General features: G+C 43.6%; 1 protein-coding gene across 1 annotated transcript in view; it reads right to left on the bottom strand.

Moving 5' to 3' along the window:
* Window positions 1-11,341, bottom strand: part of HSD17B3 (hydroxysteroid 17-beta dehydrogenase 3) — a 254,388-nt gene extending 243,047 nt beyond the window's left edge. Inside the window, exon 1 of the mRNA XM_073545951.1 lies at window positions 11,094-11,341. Coding sequence (XP_073402052.1) covers window positions 11,094-11,247 — 154 coding nt within the window. The 5' untranslated portion in view covers window positions 11,248-11,341. The remainder of the gene's footprint in view (window positions 1-11,093) is intronic.
* Between the last annotated feature and the right edge of the window lie 13,799 nt (window positions 11,342-25,140).

Below are 25,140 nucleotides of genomic sequence, written 5' to 3'. Positions count from 1 at the left end.
ACATCCAGACACACACTCACCATGTGCCAAATACCAGCCTCCGTTACATAGCCCATAACCCCTCCCACCGGTGAGGTAGACATCACATGGGCTGATCACGTGACCATGACATCATCGCAGGTCCTGTCTTTAGGGAAAAACCCGGCCAAACATTAATCTGCTGGGAGAAATGTATCTCCCATCTAGTAAAACACCCTTTACTGTACCACAATGGATAAAGAGTAAAGCTAACAACGGTTTTCCACCCAGGGAAGCCAGACACAAATATACAAGTACACAATGCTAAACAATACGGCGAGAGATGGTTACTATATGGCCACCATACGGCCGGCTACAGGTCCTTGGACTAAATATGAATGAAAACGATGTGCCACTTATCGATCTCCGATGTCCTGCAGAGTTGTTGTCCACGAGATGTCTGGTCGGCGACTCAGCCGCTGGGTCCAGCCAAAGATGAGTTGTCGCAGGCTTCGGGCATTCCTACGCCCTGGGAATGATACAGGCCCCAGGCCAGTTCCCCTCCGCTGGGGTTGCCTCGTTGGGAGGCGAGGCAGAGGCGGCCGTGGGTGTCGCTGTACAGGCAGCAGCCACGGTATGAAGCGAGGCAGTGGCGGCCACAGGTCTCGCTGTACAGGCCGCAGCCGAGGTATGGAGCGGGGCAGTGGCGGCTCACTCTCGCTCTGTGGCACCACTTATACTCCTCCCTCCTGTCTCTCGTCTCCCACATCTCTCTCCCCGCTGAGTGTCCTGTGCTTGTCTCCACCGCTAGTTTTATAGTCGCCCCGCCCTTTCTTTATCCAGCCCCCACATTTCCTGATTGACTGTTGATCCTGGCCTGCAATCATTTCCCCTGGGAATGTACCCCCTGGAAACCTGGGTGACAGCCCCCCTAGTTCCGGCCCAGATACACAGCGGGCCCTTTTTCCGGGGCTCTCTCCCCTACAGCTAGGTAACCATGAGGGTCATTTCCTCCCGCAAACCATGAACAACAGAGAGGGGAGGATTATCCTCTTCATCTGACAGTTGCTCACCCATCACCTTTTCCTCCTCCATTTGTTCCTTGGACCTTGCACCTTTGATGACAGTTTGTCTGTCATCACCAGCCCCCATCGATCGCAGTAATACACCCTCCCTTGGCACCCACCTGTGTGAAGACAGTCTTGAACTTAGAGACAATGTTATGCCTTCCACAGCCTAATCTGCTTCCTCCTCTTCTTCTGGGACCACCATCTCATCCAGCAGGCTATTCAAAGTCTGCTCCAACATATAGATGATCAGAATAGTGATGCAGATGATGGAGCCCTCAGCGCTAACCATCTTAGTAGCCATTTCAAAACTGTGCAGAAGGGTGCAGAGATCCTTAATCTGTGCCCACTCTGTAAACATGATATGCGCCACGTCCATACTGCGTTGCCTCAGGCTATACAACATGACATATCACATCAGGGCTCGTCCCTGCTGCCACAGTCGCTGCAACATATGCAGAGTGGAATTCCACCATGTCAGCACATCACATATCAACCTGTTAACTGGCATGAACAAAGACCTCTGTATTGATGCAAGTTGATAGCCACAGGGTTGTGAAAGGTGGAAATGAGCACAAAGCTTACGTGCTTTCTGGAGCAGCTCACCCAGGCCACGATAGTAGCTGAGAAAATGCTGTACCACCAGGTTGAGGACATGAGCCATGCAAGACACGTGTGTGATCTTGCTTCCCCGTAGAGCTGCCACCAGGTTCGCACCATTATCGGACACTGCCTTCCCTGCATGCAGGTTCAGTGGAGACAGCCATTGATCAAACTCAGCCTGGAGAGCTGTCCAACACTCTTCAGCTGTGTGACTGCTCTCTCCAATGCATATCAATTTTAATACTGCCTGATTGGGGCAAGCCCTGGCTGCGCAGTACAGAGGTAGTGGGGGTTCGCTTTGCACTGTTGGAATGCGTGTCTCATTAAGGCAGAGGTTGAGGGTGAAGGTGGAGGTCCATAGATTCGACAAAGAAGGCAGAAGCAGTGGAGGAAGTGTTAAATTTAGAGGTTTGTACTGAAAGCCTTGGGGATTCCAAGAATTGTTGGAACAGCGTCTGTCCCCACAGCTACCAGAGTCACTCAGTGCCCAGTCAGTGAGATGTAATGACCTTGGCCATGCTTACTCATCCAAGAGTCTGTGGTGAAATTCGCCCTGGCAGCCAGAGATTTTGTCAAGGAATGGGTGATGTTGTCTGCGACATGCTGGTGTTGCGCAGGCACAGTTTTCTTAGAAAAGTAATGGCAACTGGGTAATTGGTACTGGGGGACTGCGACAGCCATCAGCTTTTGGAAACCGTCTGTATGTACCAGGCAGAGAAGCAGCATTTCCATGGCCAACAGATTGAAGATGGTGGAGTTCAACCTCTTAGCTTTGTCACGCGTAGGAGGAAACAATCTTTTACGTGACCACAACTGCGGAACTGTGGTCTGGCTGCAGTGCTGAGAGAGGGCAGAGTGCGGTGAACCAGACAAACTGCTTGACCGTGAGAGAGATGCAGACATGTCCGCTTTTATTAGAGCTGATGTCGGCCTCTCAGTCAGCATGACTGGAGTGGGTAAAGAACCCAAGGTTTTGCAGTCGAAGACCTGCTTCTCAATAGTTGGTAAGGTAACAGAAGAGGAGGAAGACGCAGCAGATGTGATTGATGGGGCGGCTGATGATTGTTGAGGTCCGCTGGCCCGTATTTTTGCTCAGTGGAATTCCCACAGTAATCATGTTGATTGCACATGTGAAGGATCATACATGTAGTAGTCAAATTATTGCACTTTTTACCTCGACTCAGTTCTATTTTTGCAAGGTTGGCAGAATATGTGAGTTGGCTCATCCTTTGCACTGTCAGAAAAGGTCCAGGCTAGGCAACCCTTGCCACTCCTGCGAGCTGCAGACCCACGGACGCTGCTGGCCACAGGCACAGTTGTAGCTGAGGATGCATTGCTTATCGTAGCTGCATCACTACATATCTGCAATGTACGGCGCAATGTAACCTCCTCGCCTTCCTTCTCAGATGACCTACTCAGCTGTGCACCTCTATGTTCACGCCAACAAGGATCTAAGACCTCATCATCATCATCCTCTTCGTTATCACATTCCTCGCCCTTGGAGTCACCTTCCTCCTGTTCTTGGCCTGACAGTACAGTACAGTCTGCGTGAACCTCAGATATCTGAGTCTCATCAGGATCACCTCCCCCCCAGAGGTTAACGTCTGCTGACAAGAGTCAGGATGCTGTTCGGACCATACTTCATCCTGCCCTGGATCCAAGCTAAAAATATTTTGGGGATCGGTGCAGATTTCCTCCTCTTGAGCCTGCGAAGCTTTTGAGTACACTTCAGATGAACATGGCATAGAATGTGTGAACAGCTCTTCATCAATCTGTGGTTCCATACAGTCAGTTGAATGGTTGGATAGTTGGGACATGGAGGGAAGCAAGGGGAATTTGGGTGTCACCTCTGTGGACTGTACTGGGTGTAATGTTGAGGTGGAGGAAGAGGAGGAGAGGCCACTTGAAGCTTCACTTGCCAGCCACTTGAGTACATGCTCTTTCTGGGCATCATCAACAATGTGCATCTGACAAAGAAAGGTTGTGGTGTAACCTGTCCAGTAACATAAGTTGTCACTTGTCTTTGCATAGGACGTGACATTGCTTCACTAGTGCTTTCACAAACATTACCACCTACCCCTCGTACACCTTGAACACCAAACCTAATTCCCCTTCCACCACGGCCTCGATTTTTCCCAGTCATTTTGCTGTGTGGTAGTATTAGCAACAAAAAATTAGATTTTAAATTCTGCACCAACTCTGCAAACAGCTGAATTTCAGCGACAGTAAATTCAGAGTTGAAATATGGAGTTCTGTATCGTGATAGTCACAGAAAAATGAATTGTTGGAGTGTGGATGATGCCTGTATGACAAAGAAGTTATGCTACAAACAATTTTAATATATGACGGTAAGAAAAGAAGATTTCTTTTGTGGCCTATGGATCAGGCCCCTCTATAACACACTAGATGCTACAAACTATTTTAAAGTCAGGTCCCTTACGGTATGACGCTAAGAACAAATTCATTTTTGTGGTCTATGGATAAGGCCTCTCTAACACACTAGATGCTACAAACTATTTTAAAGTCAGGTCCCTTCCTGTATGAGGGTGCTTCTGCGCAGCACGTGTGCACTTATTACCATGGGTAAGGAGACCTTTATAATGCTTGGGTAGTCGGGATTTTGGATGTGGTTAGGGTTATCATGCTATGGGGCTGATCTATATAGAGATCCCTGTGCATTGTGGCTAAAATATTATTAGTTTACCACTATTATATTGGTGGTCAACACATGCACCTTTTTTCCTTGAGTTCATCCTTATAGTTATGCTAAAAATTGTTATGAAGTGATTGGCTCCTCTCTATTTGAAGGTCTCTTTCCCTTCTCTATGTGTTCATTGTGCTGCCGCACGGTTGTATCACTGCCTGCTTGATTTTACATTTCTATGGTATATATATTCTTTGGAACTTGTGGTAATAATCACTTTATTGTGTCCTGGTTGTTTAATGATCAATAAAGATTTTTGTATTATGATTATAACTGGGCTCTTACATACTCTTTACCACTTAATTTATTTTATTTTACTAATAGAGATCTAAGCTCCCAATATTTTTTCTTTATGCTATTCAGATTATATGGAGTTTCTCAAACCATAATTATGGCATTTTCAATAATCCATGATTCCAGCTATGGATTTATACGTTAATAACAGGATAATTTTTTGTGGCTTATGGATCAGGCCTCTATAAGACACTAGATGCTACAAACTATTTTAAAGTCAGGTCACCTACTGTATGACACTAGGAGCAGAATAATTTTTTTGTGGCCTATGGATCAGGCCTCTGTAACACACAAGATTCTACAAACTATTTTAAAGAGAATCTGTCACTTATTTTTTCGACTATCAGCTGCCGGCACCACCATCAGGGGCTTATCTACAGCATTCTGTAATGCTGTAGATAAGCCCCCAATGTAACCTCAAAGAGAAGAAAAACGAGTTATATTAAACTCACCCAGGAGCAGTCCGGGGCCGGTTTTGGTACGATGGGTGTCGCGGTCCGGTCCGGCGCCTCCCATCTTCTAACGATGATGTCCTCTTCTTTGCTTCCCATCGCAGCTCTGGGTGCGCACTGCAGGACTCAGCTCTGCCCTCAACAGGGCAGAGCAGTGCGCCTGCGCAGGAGCCACAATGGGAAGCACAGACGAGGACGTCACCGTTAGAAGATGGGAGGCGTCGGACCGGACCGCGACACACATCGGACCAAAACCGGACCTGGACCGCCCCTGGGTGAGTATAATATAACTCTTTTTTCTTATCTTTCAGGTTACCTTGGGGGCTTATCTACAGCATTACAGAATGCTGTAGATAAGCCCCTGATGGTGGTGCCGGCAGCTGATAGTCGAAAAAATAGGTAACAGATTCCCTTTAAAGTCAGGTCCCTTACCGTATGACATTAATAAGAGAAGAATTTTTGTGGCTTATGGATCAGGCCTCTATAACACACTAGATAATACAAACTATTTTAAAGTCAGGTCGCTTACTGTATGACGTTAATAACAGAAGAGTTTTTGTAGTCTCTGGATCAGGCCTCTACAGATTAAATGACAAAGTGTGATACAGCGGGTTGTCTAACTTTTTGCAACTGAAAAATTATAAAAAATGTTAATGTGCCTTAGGTCTGCAGATAGGCTCATATCACCGCCACAAAATGACAATGTGGGATACAGCAGGCTGTTTCACATTTAGAAACAGAAAAATTATAACTTTTTTTTAATGTGCCTTAGGCTACTTTCACATTAGCATTTTTTAGCACTGCGCTTCATGCCCAATAGAAACGCATGCAAAAAACGCATCATGCTTTTTGCATGCGTTTGCTTTTTTTAGGCGCATGCGTTTCTAGCCATGTTAACTCTTAAAACGCATGTGATTTTAAACACAGGCGTGCACATGTCCATGCGCACGACTGTGTTCCCATAGACTGTAATGTGTTATTTTGGCGCATTCCGTGTGCATGCGTTTTTTTGACACAGGTTGGACGGACCAAAAATGCAACAGGTTGCGTCCGACGCGCCTAGGCGCACACTACAAAACACTATGTTAAACATAGGGGAGCATGCGCATGGACGCGCATGATGCGCTGCGCTAAAAAACGCTAATGTGAAACCAGCCTTAGGTCTGCAGACAGTTTTATATCACCACAGCAGTAAATGACAAGGTGGGACACAGCAGGCTGCTTCACATTTAGCTAGTGAAAAATATTAATTAAAATGCTATACTCGTGCATGGAGCACAGTAGAAGCAGGGCACAACACGTGCCCTGCTGGCTTTCTTTGTGGACCTCAGTAATGTCCAAAAAAAGAAAAAAAAAAGGTAGATGGTAAATTTAACAGCCACACTGAACAGTAGCTAGCTACACTATCTGACTGATATGCAACCGCCTAACTAGCTGAAATCTTGCTGTTAACAGTGCCAGCATCAGGAGCAGCCTCTCTGCGCTGTTACAGTTTCAAAATGGCACTAAAACAAGATGTCCGCTATTTATATGGAGAGGGACATGTGATTTGAGCAGCCAATGACAGAAGCTATTGTGTCAGGACATGGGTGTTTCCTGTGTCTTCATTAGCTAGCCGCAATGTGCACACATAAAGTTAGGGGTGGAAAAAATGACAGCTTGTATGAACTCTGCGCCTCTGAGCTCTGCAAACCCCCTCCCCCCATCAAACACGTGCCAAACGCTCATGATGCACCACCATTATCTTTGCTAAAGTGCTGAAAATACTTTTGTAGCATCGCAAAAATATTTTCCCGCACTTTTACCAAATATTACTGATTTTTACCGCTTTTATAAAATTTTGCTTGTGTGTCCGATCACCAATCCGAACGTGCCATATTTATGCCGAATTTATGTTTGGTGATCGTTTTCCAAACAAATTCACTCATCACTAGTTACCAGATCCTTTAAGAGTAAAAAATCTATGTCTGGTCTTTCTAAAAATTTCCATGATATTCATCAAGGAAATTGTTCCACTCTTTTAATCACAGGCATAGAAAGAGTCAACCGCCCAGTAAGAGGTGGAGATGGGTTGCGGCTTCTCTTCAAAAGAGAAGCCTTTTGGATTTTTCACTTAGTCACAAGATTCCTCAGTGGGTTAAATTATAAAAATGACTTAATGTACCTCTATTGAAATGTCTATAATAATAATCTTTATTTTTTATATAGCGCTAACATATTCCGCAGCGCTTTACAGTTTGCACACATTTTCATCACTGTCCCCGATGGGGCTCACAATCTACATTCCCTATCAGTATGTCTTTGGAATGAGGGAGGAAATCGGAGTAACGGGAGGAAACCCACGCAAACACGGGGAGAACATACAAACTCCTTGCATATGTTGTTGTTGCTATCCACTGAGCCACCGTGCTGCCCCCTAATGTCTAATTATTACAAGGAAATATGTATTGTCTTTTGTTACTTTGAGAAACTTAGATTAGGTTTATCCACAGAGGAGAGAAAAATGTATTTTTTTTTTCTTAAAAATTATTTTTTTTATTTTTTTTCTCCCGGCTTCTTTATACGTATAAGAGGAATGCTGGTATAAAGGTATAACAATATAAATACTTAATTAGCATTAGAATAATAATGTTGAAATTTAAAATCTTTTTCTCATATGATAAATACACTCACTGGCCACTTTATTAGGTACACCATGCTAGTAACGGGTTGGACCCCCTTTTGCCTTCAGAACTGCCTCAATTCTTCGTGGCAGAGATTCAACAAGGTGCTGGAAGCATTCCTCAGAGATTTTGGACCATATTGACATGATGGCATCACACAGTTGGCGCAGATTTGTCGGCTGCACATCCCTGATGCGAATCTCCCGTTCCACCACATCCCAAAGATGCTCTATTGGATTGAGATCTGGTGACTGAGGAGGCCATTTGAGTACAGTGAACTCATTGTCATGTTCAAGAAACCAATCTGAGATGATTCGAGCTTTATGACATGGCGCATTATCCTGCTGAAAGTAGCCATCAGATGCCTGTTCTTAGCTGAGAGGAGTGGTACCCAGTGTGGTCTTCTGCTGCTGTAGCCCATCTGCCTCAAAGTTCGACGCACTGTGCGTTCAGAGATGCTCTTCTGCCTACCTTGGTTGTAACGGGTGGCAATTTGAGTCACTGTTGCCTTTCTATCAGCTCGAACCAGTATGCCCATTCTCCTCTGACCTCTGGCATCAACAAGGCATTTCCGGCCACAGAACTGCCGCTCACTGGATTTTTTTTCTTTTTCGGACCATTCTCTGTAAACCCTAGAGATGGTTGTGCGTGAAAATCCCAGTAGATCAGCAGTTTCTGAAATACTCAGACCAGCCCTTCTGGCACCAACAATCATGCCACGTTCAAAGGCACTCAAATCACCTTTCTTCCCCATACTGATGCTCGGTTTGAACTGCAGGAGATTGTCTTGACCATGTCTACATGCCTAAATGCACTGAGTTGCCGCCATGTGATTGGCTGATTAGAAATTAAGTCTTAACACACAGTTGGACAGGTGTACCTAATAAAGTGGCCAGTGAGTGTATATTGTTTGAGATTGAGTAGTATTTGAGTTATTTGTGTTACATTATATGTAGATATTTCTTACAGGTTATTACTTATCTTTGTGAAACATGTTCTTTGAGTCTCCACACCCTTTTTTTTCCCCTCCCTCTCCATTTCCTTTCTTTTCTCCTTTGTACACATAGGATTAACAATTTAGCACATTTGTAATTTGTCTATTCCACACCTATTTTCTATTCTATATATTTTTATAGTTCCTGTATGTTAGTTGTCATGATTAAGAGCTAGTGTAGCTCAAAACGCGTCGACCATTAACCTTTTTTTTTAATTTTTCCTATTCGTGTTTTAAATCTACTAATAAATGTGATGTTTTATGACTTTTGCGGTTGCTAGATTTTCCCATTTTTTTCACGGTTCATTTACTCAGGAAACCAGCCTGAAGTCTCCATGCACCGCACCCCTTTTCTAGAAATTTCTCAACCCGGTGAGCTGATGGTTGCTCCATCATGATTTTTTTTTAGTCTGGGAGGGTGCCAATATCCATGGCCCCATCCCAGCCTATTCATGTCAGCCTGCAGCTGTCTGTTTAGCCTTTGCTCATTAGTAAATATAGTGCGTACTCCACATCATTTTCACCAGCTGTGAGCTATTATTAATAAGCTGGTATCCTTTCTGACTATTGGCCCCTTCCCAGAATATCAACACCAGCCCCCAGCTGTCGGCTTTCCATCAGCTGGTTAGGATAATTACGGGGGACCACATGTCGTTTTTATAATTTAATAATTTATTTAATGCATGTGATACACAGACAGATGGTACTGATTACAAGTCTCATCAGCATCGCCTGGTCTCACTGATCGCAGCCACTCCAGGCGACATTGATAAGAGCTGCATTCAGCACTTGGTGCCTGGGAGCAGCGCTGACTGGACAACTTTTTCCAAGGCACCGGTATGTGTCACACTGATGCGGCAAATGAATGGCACATGGCGGCCATATGTTTGTTACACGTGGACACGGATAGCACCGATACTTGTTTTTCCAGTATGGGTAATGTCAGGACATGGGAAAAAGACATAAGACTAAGCTTCATTATGGCTCTCGTAGACTTACATTGAGTCGTGATTTTCGGACCACCCAGCAAATACTGGACCGATCTGGCAGGTCACAAACTGCTGGAGACCAATCGTAACGACAATGACAACAGATGATGAAGACGGCTGGTAAATATAAGACTAGGGGAAGGGAACTTAGTGACACCACTCCAGTAGTAAAGTAAAAACAAATGCTGGAGTGGTGCGATAAAAAGTTATTTTGCACTTACAGACTACCTTTAAAGAAATTAGACTTCTGCACTTGCTTTGATACTCACTGGGACTGATTTATTAAAGTCGCATAACTTTTAGATGGTGCAAATATCCAACTAGAGAGTCTTAAAATGTGGTATAAAAAGTGCCTAATGCTTATTAATAAATCGGATGCATCTTGAGAGTAAATTTATATTATTCGTTATTTGACTTACTTTGGTCCACTGAATTACTACAAGTTTTGGTGCATTATATTAGCACAGGATCACGATTTAGGTGATACCCTTTCCCTCCCACATCCAATATGTCCTTTGCACATGTTAAAAAATCATGTCTAAAATGGCTATAACACTTAGTATATGTGATGCAAATCATGAAAGACAGCTTTTTTTGCACAATTTAGACCAAATGTCTGGTGCAAGTAGTTTAGTAAAGCAATCCCACTGTCTATATTACTTAAGACAATCCCTGTCTATAAGGGCATGTAGATATCATGCAGAGATTCATCTACTTAGGACCCCCTCCATGTGTCAGAATACAGAGTCAATCTGTTACAAGCTGCTCCCTCTCTGGCAGTTCTATTTATTCACCTATCACATCTAAATAGCTGGACATGTAATACTACATTTCCCATGCAATGTCCGACGTTCCCATGGCCAGACTCACGGAGGCAACAATATGAAAATAGTTGTCTCTAATGAAAATCTACTAACTACTGTATACAGATACATACACCCACCATTCTTACAAAAAAAAAACATAATGCACATTACACAATTGTGTCATAAACCTTTTGCAGATACTACACTTTCCAATAAAAAGAAAAATGTGCTGAGGTTTGCTGGCAATTGATATTTTATGGGTGTATTGGCCAAACGCCACAGATGTGATGTGAATAGAGGCAAAGGCCACTAGTTATATACAAAGTAAATAAGTAAATTGAAATACATAAACGATAATATATATATATATACACACACTGCTCAAAAAAATAAAGGGAACACTAAACAACACATTGTATTGTTTAGTGTTCCCTTTATTTTTTTGAGCAGTATATATATATATATATGTAAATATATAAAGGTATATATATTTAAAAAATCTATTAGCTATAGATGTCAAGACAAAAAAGATAGATAGATAGATAGATAGACAAAATCTTTACCTGCCCATTCTCCCATTGTTCGAAAAAAAGATGGTGGCACTACGCCCCATAGGCTTGGAAAAAGATACTTTGAAAATCCAAAACATTTCACTATAAATCGAAGGAATACAAAAATTCCCAGCGCAGTTAAAAAGTGCTGAATGAGCAGCTCCATGCCAGCAGATTCCGGGATAAATGAAGTGCACGGTCTCACTCACTGCCCTGTTACTTGCTCCTTAGTTACTTGCAAGAGAATCTATGCTTAACAACTGTTAGGGAGAGGTTTGAAATCACATGTATTCCAAGAGTCATGGTTTTTATGGTTACTCCTTTTCCCCTCCTTTTTTTCTGTTTAATTATAAGCCTTTATTGACTTGCCGTTAGAATATGCCTTGCAGCTATTAGCTATAGATTGTACACGAAGAAAACCAGTTACTACACCCCAAGCACAATTTTTCAGATTTTTCGCATATGTGGAGATGTTAACATTTGCTCTCCATTCAAATTCTATTCAAATGAAGCTGAACAATCTCTACAGTGATGAAAGAGGTGATATATCAAAGCTGCACGATAAGTAAATATTCTCTTTTAACTGCAGACTTTTCACTCATTCCCAGGCTTCCAGTCTAGTTTCCTATGAAACCTACTGCATCCATTTATAGGAAACCATGTAGCTTTGTAGCGTACAAGCAAATTTGAAGTCTTAGGAGCGTACCCAAGCAAGCACAAGGAGATCATACAAACTTCATACAAATGTTATTGGTGGTCAAATTTGAACCTAGGACCCCAAATGTTGGAAGGCAACAGTGTTTTTTGTGTCTTACAAAACAAGGCATCGTTTGCAAAAGCTGTTTACAGAATACTGACCTAAGTATGAATACATTCCACAGATGTATTGGAAATTTTGTCCATATTTGTGTTCATAACAGGCAGGATTTTCTCCAACACTGCAGATAGTACATAAATGTAATTTAAATATAAAACATAGCACCAATGCAGTAACAAAAGATGAGACAATTACCTTAAAACTATTGTCCCACAAATTAATATTAAAGAGGATCGTTCACCAAAATTCTCATGATGAACTGGACATGCAATTTAATGCAGAGTGGAATAAAACGTTTGTTTTTTTTTCTTTTTGTCTTTTAATTCCGTCTCTCTCTGTTGCAGAGAAATAAGCAATCAAATCACTTGGCACCTAATCAGTTAACCTTTGTTAAGTCATGTGGGTATCAGTTTTCACTGGGGGTCTTCCACCTGTACGGTGCTGACCAATCATAAGCTGGTACCAATATTCAAGGGAAGGCAGAACATGCCCCCACAAACCTTAGGGCAGGTTTCTCAGTGTGTGAGATGTATAATGTCAGGCAGCCCTGATATCCTGTGAAAAAATGTAGAAAAATGGACAGCATCCAAACTTGAGTGAAATGAATAAATCTTCTTTTATTCTGCCAAATACATGCAATTGGCAGAAAATAATATGATTTATTTACTTCACTCAAATTGGGATGCAGTCGATTTTTCTACTTTTTTCATAGTTGATGTTTCGAAGTGAGCTCCTGGAATTTTTGGATGTGCATCTGTGGCGCCCCTGAGGGTTCAGTCGCCACAGAGGTACTGCACCTCATCCAGAGGTGTGGTATCCCACTCTCAGGTAAGCAGGTAAGGAGGGAGCAATACCCAGGACTCTAACACTCGCATCCAACACACACCAGTTCAGTTAGGGCATCTGGGTGTACCCTTAGGGAGGATGGCCTCATCCCAGGCTGGCTAGGAAAGGGTGTTGGCTAGTGGGTCGGGAAGGAATGAAAAAGGGGATTTGCTTAGAAGGCAGGAGTGAGTGAGCAGTGAGAGTTAGTCAGAACATGAGGGGACAGAGAAGGAGTGCAGTAGTAAGAGCTGGAGAGAGAGTTGTGAGGAAAGCCTGAAGGAAACTCCCGGGAGGACAGAAGGGGTCCTTGGGGCACGGGAAGTGTGGAGGCCACCCGTGGGGCCCGTATCCAGAAGTGGAGGGACCAGGTCGAAGTGGGGGAGCCGGCCCCTAAGACTAGTGGAGGGCTACAAGGTTCAGCTAGCAAGCCAGAGGATGGGGTAGCTGTACGTACCTCAGCCACAACCACATTCATTCTCCAAAAAGGCAGCCACATATAGAAGCAAGGGGATTCAGAGGATGTTGCCCGACAAGGACCGTGGCTGCTGGCTTGGGACACTGTTTGTGAAGGTGCTGGGCTGGAGGGCGGAAACCAGCACAGTGAGATGCCCAGGAGTGAAACACACAGAAGGGAGTCATGGAAAGGTGTATCCCAATCTATCTGGGAGTTTGCTGGAACCCTCACCTGGAGGACATGGCACAAAGTGGGCATCTGTGCACAAGTGAACTGTGAGTAAAGCATTGGAAACTGCATCCTGCTGTGTCATCTGAGTCATTCACGTCTCACCTGCCCTGCACCACACTCACCACAACAGCGAATATCATCGCTTTTAACATCCTAACTGCCCTGAGACACAACTGTACCCATGGAGAGCTTAACCATCTTTGCTGCCCTAACACCATCCCAGAGGATGTTCATTGCAGTGCCGGCTACCCTTGCCGAATACCACGGGTTGCGTCATGACTAAATCTCCTATAAAATTTCCCATCTTTATTTCATTGCACGCCCAGGGCCACGGACCGGGTCACTGCTGCCGTGACATCCCCCATAGAACTGACCGGCTGAGTACTCCTGTCCCTGCCCAGATGCTTCGGAGCCCAGCATAGCCGGGTACTGTGTGCCAGAGACTTTATTAAATAGTGTGCCAGAGGCTTTAATGAGCTTTTCAAATCACAGCCATAACTGCGTCACACAGTGTGTGCGAGCAGAGAGGGGCATGCCGTCATGGGCGGGATCCCTCCTTGAGGTACAAAGACCATGCCCGCCCACTAGGAACACTACTATGTCATGAGGAGGTGTCCGTCAGCCAGGGAGACCCGCCTCCTTTACTGGTATGGCAGGAATAGAGAGAGGAAAAAGGCCCGCCCCCAGAAGAGGGGGAGGAAGGGGTCAGTGGAGAAGAAGCCACATGTGGAGTGGCATGAAGGGAGGTGAGCTGCGAACATGGCAGCGAAGTACCTGGGTGACACCACGGAAAGCGGAGGTTGTGAGGTGCAGGAGCGCAGGATGGAAGCAGAGTGCTCCATTGGCCTGAAAGATGAAGGCTCAGACCCGCTGCCTGTGATAGACCCAGAGCTGCTCGGAAAGGAAGTGGAGGAGATGACCCATCAGCTGTTGCGGATGCAGCTGGTCACTGTGACAAGGTGGAAAGAGGTGCTGATGGAACAGGTGACCGGGCAGCAGACAGCCTCGTGGCCCATGGCCTTGACTCCAGGAACAGTGGAGAGGAAGACCGGTACCGGAAAGAAAGGTACAGTGACTGCCCCAGTAGCTGAGGAAACCCTGCTAGGCCCCTTTGAACCTTTGCCAGCCTCTAAACCCGGTCAACTGTTACAATACATAGTCTGGAATCAAATGGCAAATATAAAGGGCAAACTAGCTGACACTCTGCTGCCTGTACCGACATCACAGGTGGCCATGATGGGATCCATGGAACGGGCCTGGGGGAGAGGCCTAAAGGGGAGTCCTCAGTGAAGAGGAGGTGTGCCGGCAGCAGATAATGAAGCTGGAGGCAGAGGAACAAGAACTGAGAACCTGGCAGCAGGAGATAAAGGAGCGGAACCTTCACACTAAAGCCAGGGTCCGTAAAATCAGACCCGCCGACCGGGCCCCAAGGAGACAGGGGACTGTAATCTCCTTTGACCTTAGAAAGGGATGGGTGTTCATTCGGGAGCCAGGGAAGGAAAAAGATCTGTTTGCGTCCTGCCGTGATGTGGAGTTGCACGTCCTGGAAGGGCACCCGTATCGGGACCTGCACCCAGGAGACCCAGTGTCATTCACCATGCATAAGGGCGAGAGAGGGTGGTATGCCCTTTTTGTCCATAAGTGCAGAGACACTGAGACTTCAAACCAGGCAGCTGAATCATCCCTTTTACCAGCCGCTGAAGAGTCCAGGAGGACTCTGGGTACCCAAACACCAGGGGTGGGACTAGCTCTATGTGAGTCACCAGGAGTAACACCCACTCAGGAACTTCCCTGGACAAGAGGTCATGGACCCCAGGACCAGCCTTGGAGAAGAAAATGAATGAAAGAAAAGTAATTGTTTGTAAATAGTTATAATACCTGGTTAGGTGTGCTTTACCTTAGTTTAAAAGAACTGTGAGGTCATGAACAATGAATGATCCAAACTTTTGCTGTAAAAAGTTTGCACTTCTTAATGTGCTCCCTTTTGGGTTTACGTAGAATCTTACAGTGTGTATAGTACTCTATATATTGCACAGCTGGACCAAAGCACTAAAACCATTTGGCGTGGCTGAAGAAATGGTCCAATCTGGAGACTGACTATGACTTGTAGCCACGCCCAAGGTCTACGTTAGGGGATTTGAGATGGGTCCCCCATATTGTACTCAGAAAAAGGAAAATTACCTTGGTTCAGGATTTTGCTGGACCCTGTTGAAACTTGTAGAACTTAATGTTGATTTGCTCTTAAATGAAAAAAAAAATGTAATTGCACTTTAAAGTGAATGTTTTACCTGGAGTAAATGGCAAAAAGTTTTATTTAAAGTAATGTCAGTGTTGGATGTTTTATATACTGTTTGTTATGCAACGTTAAAGAAAAAGTGCCTCCCATAAAGGGAAGATGAGTTTAGCTGTTTGGAATGTGTTCCAGAAAAATTTCCATGTTTCTCTGTAACACCTGTTTTACCTTGTTTGAGACTTGGACGTGCTGTGTTTAATGGGGGGAATGTGGTGCCCCTGAGGTTCCAGTCGCCACAGAGGTACTGCACCTCATCCAGAGGTGTGGTATCCCACTCTCAGGTAGTGGAGGGACCAGGTCGCAGTGGATGAGCTGGCCACTAAGACTAGTGGATGACTACAAGGCTCAGCTAGCAAGCTGGAGGCTGGGGTAGTTGTACGTACCTCAGCCACAGCCACATTCATTAACGAAAAAGGCAGCCACATATAGGAGCAAGGGGACTCAGAGGACGTCGCCCGACAAGGTCCGTGGCTGCTGGCTTGGGACACTGTTTGTGAAGGTGCTGGGCTGGAGGGTGGAAACCAGCACAGTGAGACAGCCAGGAGGGAAACACACAGAAGGGAGTCCTGGAAAGGTGTATCTCAATCTTTCTGGGAAATTGCTGGACCCCTCACCTGGAGGACACGGCACTAGCAGGCATCTGTGCACAAGTGAACTGTGAGTAAAGCATTGGAAACAGCATCCTGCTGTGTCATCTGAGTCATTCACGTCTCACCTGCCCTGCACCACACTCACCACAACAGCGACTATCATTGCTTTTAACATCCTAACTGCTCTGGGACACAGCTCTACCCATGGAGAGCTTAACCATCTTTGCTGCCCTAACACCATCCCAGAGGATCTGCATTGCAGCATCAGCTACCCTTGCCAAATACCACGGTTGGCTTCACGACTAAATCTCCTATAAAATTTCACATCTTTATTTGATTGCATGCCCAGGGCCACAGACCAGGTCATTGCTGCCGTGACATCCTCCATAGAACTGACCGGCCCGGTCTGAGTATTCCTGTCCCTGCCCGGGCGCTGCACATCTATTTGTGGGTATGATGACCTGGTTTCCTGGATGTCCCTGATGAGTGCTGCTGGCAACATTTGTCTCCTGATCTAACTTCCTGCATGATTAGAAAGTGCTGGGAGTAGGGCACAGATGACTAATACCTTTCATATGAGGTCCCTAAGGAGGGAGCACAGCAAAGTTTAGCTGTGACATATTACACACTCTAACAGCTTTACTTCTCTCATACCACGATAACCTCTGCTATACTGCCCCTCCAGAGATGTGTCTATGACCACATTTAGTCTGCTGTACTCAGGGTAGCTTGCAGCCTTGTGGTTGCTCTCCAGTGAGATCAGAGCAGGGTGTCATTACATCTCACATAGGAGTAGGCCAGAACCGACTTTTCCTGTATGAAAAGTAATGACAGCCCTTACTGCAGAGCTATTACAAGTTGCTTGAGCACAGCAGACATAATTGCTATTACATATCACACACTGAGAAACCTACTCTAAGACTAGTTTCACACTATCGTTCAGGAGGGCAGCCTACTTCCTTCTTCTTTCCTCCATGAAGCTCTGCCTATTGCCGCATGCATCCAGCATTTCCCTGCGTACCTATCTTTAACACTGGGTAAGCCGCACACATCAAATCGCTGCATGCAGACGCATATGCAAGCAACGCATGTCCCTACGTACCAAATGTTAATGAGAGGTATGCAGGGAAGCGCTGGAACATGCGGCAGTAGGCGGAGCTTGGGTGGAACTTCACATAAGAAGGAAGGAGGAAGTAGGCTGCCTTCCGCAGCCCTGATCAACACTAGTGTGAAACCAGCCTAAGCTATGATGGTGGCATTTTTTTATGCTTTGTTGTTTTTTTGCTTATGTTTGGTCAATGTCATACAGGGAGAAGTACATGCTACCAGTGAAAACACCTACTTGGAATTAATAATAATTAGCTCATTAGGAGCCAAATAGTAATATTCCAATATCTCTGCAACAATCAGGCAACATTAAAGAACAAAAAAAATTAACTCTTCAGCAGCTATTACATTTGGTGAAAGGTCCTTTTAAGTCCTTTGGTAGAATATCAGTGCTAAATATTTTTTCCAATGTTAGATCAAAAATTACTGTTCAACCTAAATTGTGCCCAGTCTACAGTATTTTCCATTTATATACCATAATTATCCATGGTATCATAGAAACAGCAGAAAAATAAGGATCTCCAAGTTTAATTTTAGAAAGTTAAAATCAAAGACTAAGCTGAACTAGAGCTGTATATAATTATTTCATGGAAAAAAACAAACATATTTGGAAGCACAAAAGAAACATACCATGAATTCAGAGTCTAACAAAAATACCATTTTAAATTTGCAATGTGTAAAAGCTCATGCTACGCTAGTCTTGCCATGCCAGAAATGTAACTAGAGTAACATTTTTGGAGTAAAAAATGCTGACACTGTTCATAAACTAGATGGGTGTGGCCTGTCCCAACCCGGCCCCACCCCCAGCTCCTCCCATTTCAGCGGAGCTTACCTAAATTTGTGTGAAAACACCAAAAGTCACCAAATGTCTGTGCAAATTCGCATTGCACGAAAATTCTGCAACATTTCACTTTGTGACGTAAAAGCTTTGATGAATTGGCCCCATTATTTTTAAGCTTTTGGTGTGTTTTGCACATGGGAGGATTTTTCTTAGTTTTTACTGATACATTTGTCAAAACTTGGATTTTTTTTAATTCGTCAAAGAATCATTATATTGGTTGTATGCTCATTATGCAGATTATTGTTGTGGATTTTGTAGTGTATCCTCTTCAGAATCCACATCAAAAATGTCTCCAAATACTCTACGAACACTCTTTGATGGTAATTTTCAAGTGAATTCACTTTAAAACTCAAATGAAAAAAAAAGCTCTGCGTGAACATGCCACAGCAGAAAAACAGCACCATTTGCCATATAAATGTGTTTTTTTTCACATTGAATTGAATAAGAAACTTAAGGAATATTTTATAAGCAGTTTTTCATGTGGATTTTAGAGCACAATCCACTCTAAAATGCATGTAAAAAAACCTTTGTATGAATAACCCTTACACAGCAACGACCATATGATGTGACTGTGTTTTTACTATATAATCATTTTACCCCAAAAATTAGCTTTTTGCTTGTTCGGTAGCCTGTTTTGATTGCAAGATTATCAAGAAACGCTCTTTCCTATGTAGGTTCATGATAATCTTACAGTAGAAATTGATCTTAAATTGGTAAATAAGTTTTCAATGCATAGGAATTGTCTAGATATTACAATGCATGTACACATAACACTAGATGTAAATAGTGTTATTCCCAGGAGTGATTAATAGAATGCGTATTACAAACTATGAGTGCAACATGTGACCTTTTTCTATTTATTTACAGTATATTATCTTATAAATGGTAGCAAATAAAGGCATTAGTGGGTGGCTATATGTAAAGCCCCCGTTACACACTGCGATATCGCTAGCAATATCGCTGTAAAGTCACCGATTTTGTGACGTTGCAGCGATATTGCTAGCGATATCGCTGCATGTGATACTTACCTCCGACCGGCTCCCCCGCTGGTTATCGCTGATCGCGCGAGAAGCTGCTGGACCATTCCTCGTCGGTCACATCCTGCGGCGCTTTCTGCTGTGAAGACGAGCGACGCGTGGACGCGGGCGGGAGGACGCAGGATCGCCGCGTCTGACAGGTAAGTAGCGATCCCCGTCCCCAGCGATGTCGCTGGTGAGATCTGCCTGAGTGGCAGCTCACTAGCGATCACCTAGCGATGCACCAGCGATCCTGACCGCGTCATATCGCTAGTCGGGATCGCTGGTGAGTCGCTAGGTGTAACAGTACCCTAATTCAAGTGTGTTTTCTGAGATCCAACATCTGTATATGAGCAGAAAGTCTACAGAACTGGATTAGTATATTACTCTTCTATAGTTTCTAGCATTACAACATCACACTCGTAAGGGAACCACTTATAGTCACACTTCATGTATAAACATTTATAAATACAGTATGTGTGATGCTCAGAGTTCAGAATTTAGTCAAAATGTGTGAACCCATGTGCCATGTCACACTGACCTAGGTCAGATGGGTCATCACACTAACATATTATTTGTATAACCTCTCTTCCTTGGCCTTTAGCCTGCATATTACTACACTGCTCAAAAAAATAAAGGGAACACTTAAACAACAGAATATAACTCCAAGTAAATCAAACTTCTGTGAAATCAAACTGTCCACTTAGGAAGCAACACTGATTGATAATCAATTTCACATGCTGTTGTGCAAACGGAATAGACAACAGATGGAAATTATTGGCAATTATCAAGACACCCTCAATAAAGGAGTGGTTCTGCAGGTGGGGACCACAGACCACATCTCAGTACCAATGCTTTCTGGCTGATGTTTTGGTCAGTTTTGAATGGTGGTTGTGCTTTCACACTCGTGGTAGCATGAGATAGACTCTACAACCCACACAAGTGGCTCAGGTAGTGCAGCTCATCCAGGATGGCACATGAATGCGAGCTGTGGCAAAAAGGTTTTCTCTGTTTGTCAGCGTAGTGTCCAGAGGCTGGAGGCGCTACCAGGAGACAGGCCAGTACACCAGGAGACATGGAGGGGGCCGTAGGAGGGCAACAACCCAGCAGCAGAACCGCTACCTCAGCCTTTTTGCAAGGAGGAACAGGAGGAGCACTGCCAGAGCCCTGCAAAATAACATCCAGCAGGCCACAAATGTGCATGTATACAAAAACACATGGAGTAAAGACATCCACCAAGGAAAATAATAAAAAAATAGTTTTATTCTCAAAAATTAATAATATAGACAATAAAGTACATAAAGACGGGTCACATAATAAAAGAGCTCCATATGATAAGGAATTCAGGTACAGAAAAAACACACATGTAGCAATACTAACAGCAATGGAATGTGTATAATGGATATGCAGAGATAAGTAAAGTGCCAGTGCTTAAAGTCTTTCTTTCAGATATCCAGAGAATCCCACAAAGTGACCCCCTCACAGTAATAAACCATCACAACATAATAGCTCAAAATCTTAGTCTGGAGGCCACATAATGAAAAACCTGTTCAAAACCGCTTACCCATAGCTAATTAGTATGCCACACGTGTAGCCCCTACGCGCGTTTCACGTGGGCTTCGTCGGGGGGCTGTGATGGCATGTTCTGTCCCACTCTCCCTTATATCACCCCATCACAGCTGTGGAGAGTCATCATAGATGGCGCATGTCATCACAACGGGACCCGGAATTCGCGTCAATAAACGGCGCCAAAATGGCGGTGCGGCTCACCCAGAACAACTGGTGACGTCACTGAACCGCACACGTCATCAAACGGCGTCGGAAGTGGCACGCCGGTTATCTCAATGCGTAGGACATGCGCACTGACGATCTCCCAGAGCTGATCACCAGAGCAACAGGTGAAGTCATCGGACCGCCCACACAGTACAGCGGCACCTAAAGATGACGCATCCATCGTCTCAGGATATGCGTTCTACCCATCTGGCGGTGCAATCTAGCAACTGGAATCAAAAACAAATCCAAAGGCGCATCTCCAACAACAATACAGGAGATCTACACGCTATGAACCAATGCAATATTATATGCACCGCTGAACAAGATATAAAGTATAATATTCACAAGGCAGTAACGCATCAGTGCACAATTAGCCCAATCCAGATCATTATAGACACATGAAAAACAAAAAAATATATATATATGAGAAATAAAAAATAATAAATAATATAAAATATAAGTGTTATATACATAAGTGTATGATACCATATACACTAGAGACACGAGGTGAGAAAAACCTCAATATGTATGAATACAGCTTTTTTCACAAAACTATCCCGCAGGATTATACAATAAGAAGGTGAAAATCTAAAGTGAAAATATATATATATATATAAATATATATACATATATATATAATGTGAAGAAAATTCATTTAGAATATAAATCAATACCAAAGGTGAAGTGAAAACGTAAAAAGTGAAATACAAAAAAAAAAAACAAAAAAAAAAACATGTGTACATATATATATAGAAAGGTCGTGAATATATGATCCAGGCGCTCCAACATGTGTGAAAGTCTTCTTCCCGAAACCGTTGCTCGATGTCAGGGGTCCAAAAGGGAGGATGCTCACAGATACTCATTCTCATATGGCAATAAACTATAAAAGACACAGAACATACAAAATAAAAATAAATCCAAAAAACACACTTGTTATAAAAAGGAGGAAAAACTAATTTGCTCGTTTAAGCCTTTCAGTGTTACAGTGTCCAGAACTGCAATCCACTTGCATTCTCTCTGGGTGAGGAATCGCACCGCATCCCCACCTCTAATACCCAACTGGATACAGTCAATCCCACATATCTGCAAGTCATTTGGATTACAGTTATGTCTCAGTTTGAAGTGCCGGGGAAGCGACTTGAGTCCACCAACATCATCCACATCACGGGCGGCCATAATGTCCCTAACGTGTTCACGTGTCCTTACTCGTAACTCACGTGATGTTAATCCTACATATATTAGGTTACACTTGCACTTTGCATAGTAAACAACATGTGTAGTTGTACATGTAATGAACATGTTGATATTAAAGGTTTTAGAGCCGTCGGAAGATGTGAATGATGTGGCCCGTACATGATTTTTACATGCCAGACAATTTTTACATGGAAAAAACCCCTTCCTCCTATCTGCATTTCCAAATAAGGATGGGGGCCTAGTCACATAGTGACTATTCACTAGCATGTCTTTAAGATTTCGACTACGACGGGCCGTCATTTGAGGCACCACTGGTAAATTTTTACTGAGAGTTTGGTCTGTCATAAGTATCGGCCAATGCTTTTTAAGGATCATCCGCATTGTTTCCCACTGTTGGTTTAATGTAGAAATAAACCTTAACCTGGCATCACATTCCTTTTTCTTATTCCGTGGGACTAAAAGATTCCTTCTCTCGGATTTCCTCGCTCTAGTATAGCCTCTCTTAATACTCCGCCTGCTGTACCCACGCTCTTGAAATCTGTCCCCAAGGTCAATGGCCTGCCGCTCAAATAGGCTGTCCGATGAACAAATCCTCCGGGCCCGGAGAAATTGGCCTACTGGGATAGCCTTAATAGTTGAGCCCAGGTGTGCAGACGAGGCATGTAGTAATGCATTAACTGCAGTTTCTTTACGAAACATGTCTGTATGAACAGAACCATCAGAATGCACCCTGAGCTCAATATCTAAAAAGGATATCTTCTCATGATGGAAATTGTAGGTAAGCCTGATGTTGGAGTCGTTGCGATTCAGACCCCCCATAAATGAGTGTAGTTCATCAGTGGTACCCTGCCATATAAACAATATGTCATCTATAAAGTGGAACCATCCAAGTATTTTGGGAGAGGCATGTGCGCCGTCGCAAAACAAACCCCTCTCCCAATAACCGAGAAAGAGGTTTGCATACGAGGGCGCACATGCCGCTCCCATTGCGGTACCACGCGTTTGTAAGTAGTATCTATCCTTGAATGTAAAGAAATTATGGGTAAGAATGAACCGCAACAACTCCAACACCAGTCCCCTCAGATCAGCATCCAAATTACTTGACTCAAGATAAAATTGAGCAGCTCGTATACCATCTTCATGAGAAATGCTCGTATACAGAGACTCTACATCTGCTACCACAAATAGCATATCGGGTTCGAGGAACAGGCCATCAACACGTTTCAGGACGTCCATAGTGTCTCTGACATAGGAGGGCAAAGTCTCCACCTGTGGTTTAAGATAATATTCAATAAATTTACATATTGGGTCGCATAGCCCTCCTATGCCAGAGACAATAGGACGCCCAGGAGGTGAGATACAGTCTTTGTGGACCTTGGGTAACAGATAGAACGTGGGCACAACAGGGAACCTTACAGACAGCCCATCAAGGATTTTCTTAAAGATGATTCCTCTCTCATGTGCAATCTCCAGAATATTAACCAAAGCACCCTTAAAGGAGACAAGCGGATTTGTTGTAAGTTGGGCATATGTTTCCTTATCTTTGAGTTGTCTGAATGCTTCCCTCTCATATTTCTCTACCGGCCAGACCACCACATTCCCCCCCTTGTCCGCTGGGTTTAATGACTACGTCACCCAGTTTTCTCAGATCATTAAGAGCCTTCCTTTGTTGGTAAGATAAATTATCTCTAGCTCCATTGTTCTTAATTTTACGGAAATCCTCCACCACCAATCGTGTGAAGATCTCCACCTGTGGACAAATAGACAAGGGAGGGAATGTGGTAGATCTGGGGCAGATTTGAGGAAAAGAGATACCTGAAATACCAGCAGTAGACTCTCTCTCCAATTCCTCCAATACTTCCAGGGCCTCTTGTTCTGATATTACCCCTCCCAAATCATCAGAATTTCTGGAGTGAAGCTTTTTCAACACCAGCTTACGGGAAAATAGGTGTAAATCTTTTAGCGCTGTGAAGAAATTGAAATTGTTACATGGAGAAAAAGACAAACCCAACTCAAGAACTTCTATCTGCATTTTAGTTAGAATATGTGATGACAAGTTAATTACCTGCAAGGCATTAGTTTTAGCTTTTTTATCAGCAGGAGGAGAGGATAAATTTTTACGTTTAGAATTGTTCTTAAAACTACCCGACTGAGGGTCCTTGAAAAAGTCTCTTCTGTCCCACGGAATTTTTGAATGGTCAGAACCCTGAGGTCTTTGCTCAGTCGATGAGACAGATGAAAAGGAGACAGAACGTGTTCTAGATCGTGATCTAAAAGCTGAATTATTTTTGTTATTCCACCTATACATCCGACCATTTTGTGAATCAGCCACATCACGCTGATATTTCTTTGTTTTATTCTGTACTATCTCCTTTTCCCATTTGAGTGACTCAACATCTAATTCATTTTTATATCTCAACACTTCCTCTGGAGTGAGTTGTTGATTCATCTCATCCTGAACTACCTTGAGTTCTTCATCTAGTTCCTCCATTTTAGATTGATTAGATTTCGCTAATAATTCCATAAATGTTTTTGAACACAATGATGCTGCATCTTCCCATGATTTAATAAAAACCTCCTCATTTACAGGAAAGGAAGGGAAGACTTGAACTCTTAGTCCTCTCGGAATCAGACCACACGTAATATACTTCTCCAGGAATGCTTTGTTCCACCATAAACGACTTTAAGCACTGGCACTTTACTTATCTCTGCATATCCATTATACACATTCCATTGCTGTTAGTATTGCTACATGTGTTTTTTTTCTGTATCATATGGAGCTCTTTTATTATGTGACCCGTCTTTATGTACTTTATTGTCTATATTATTAATTTTTGAGAATAAAACTATTTTTTTATTATTTTCCTTGGTGGATGTCTTTACTCCATGTGTTTTTGTATACAAGGTATTGGGAGTTC

The sequence above is a fragment of the Dendrobates tinctorius genome, unplaced genomic scaffold (genome assembly GCF_039654945.1).
Source record: "Dendrobates tinctorius isolate UK_male_01 unplaced genomic scaffold, ASM3965494v1 ptg000144l, whole genome shotgun sequence".
In the NCBI taxonomy this organism is placed as follows: Eukaryota; Metazoa; Chordata; class Amphibia; order Anura; family Dendrobatidae; genus Dendrobates; species Dendrobates tinctorius.
Note: the sequence above shows the minus strand (reverse complement) of the source record. Positions and strands in the feature narration are given on the sequence as shown.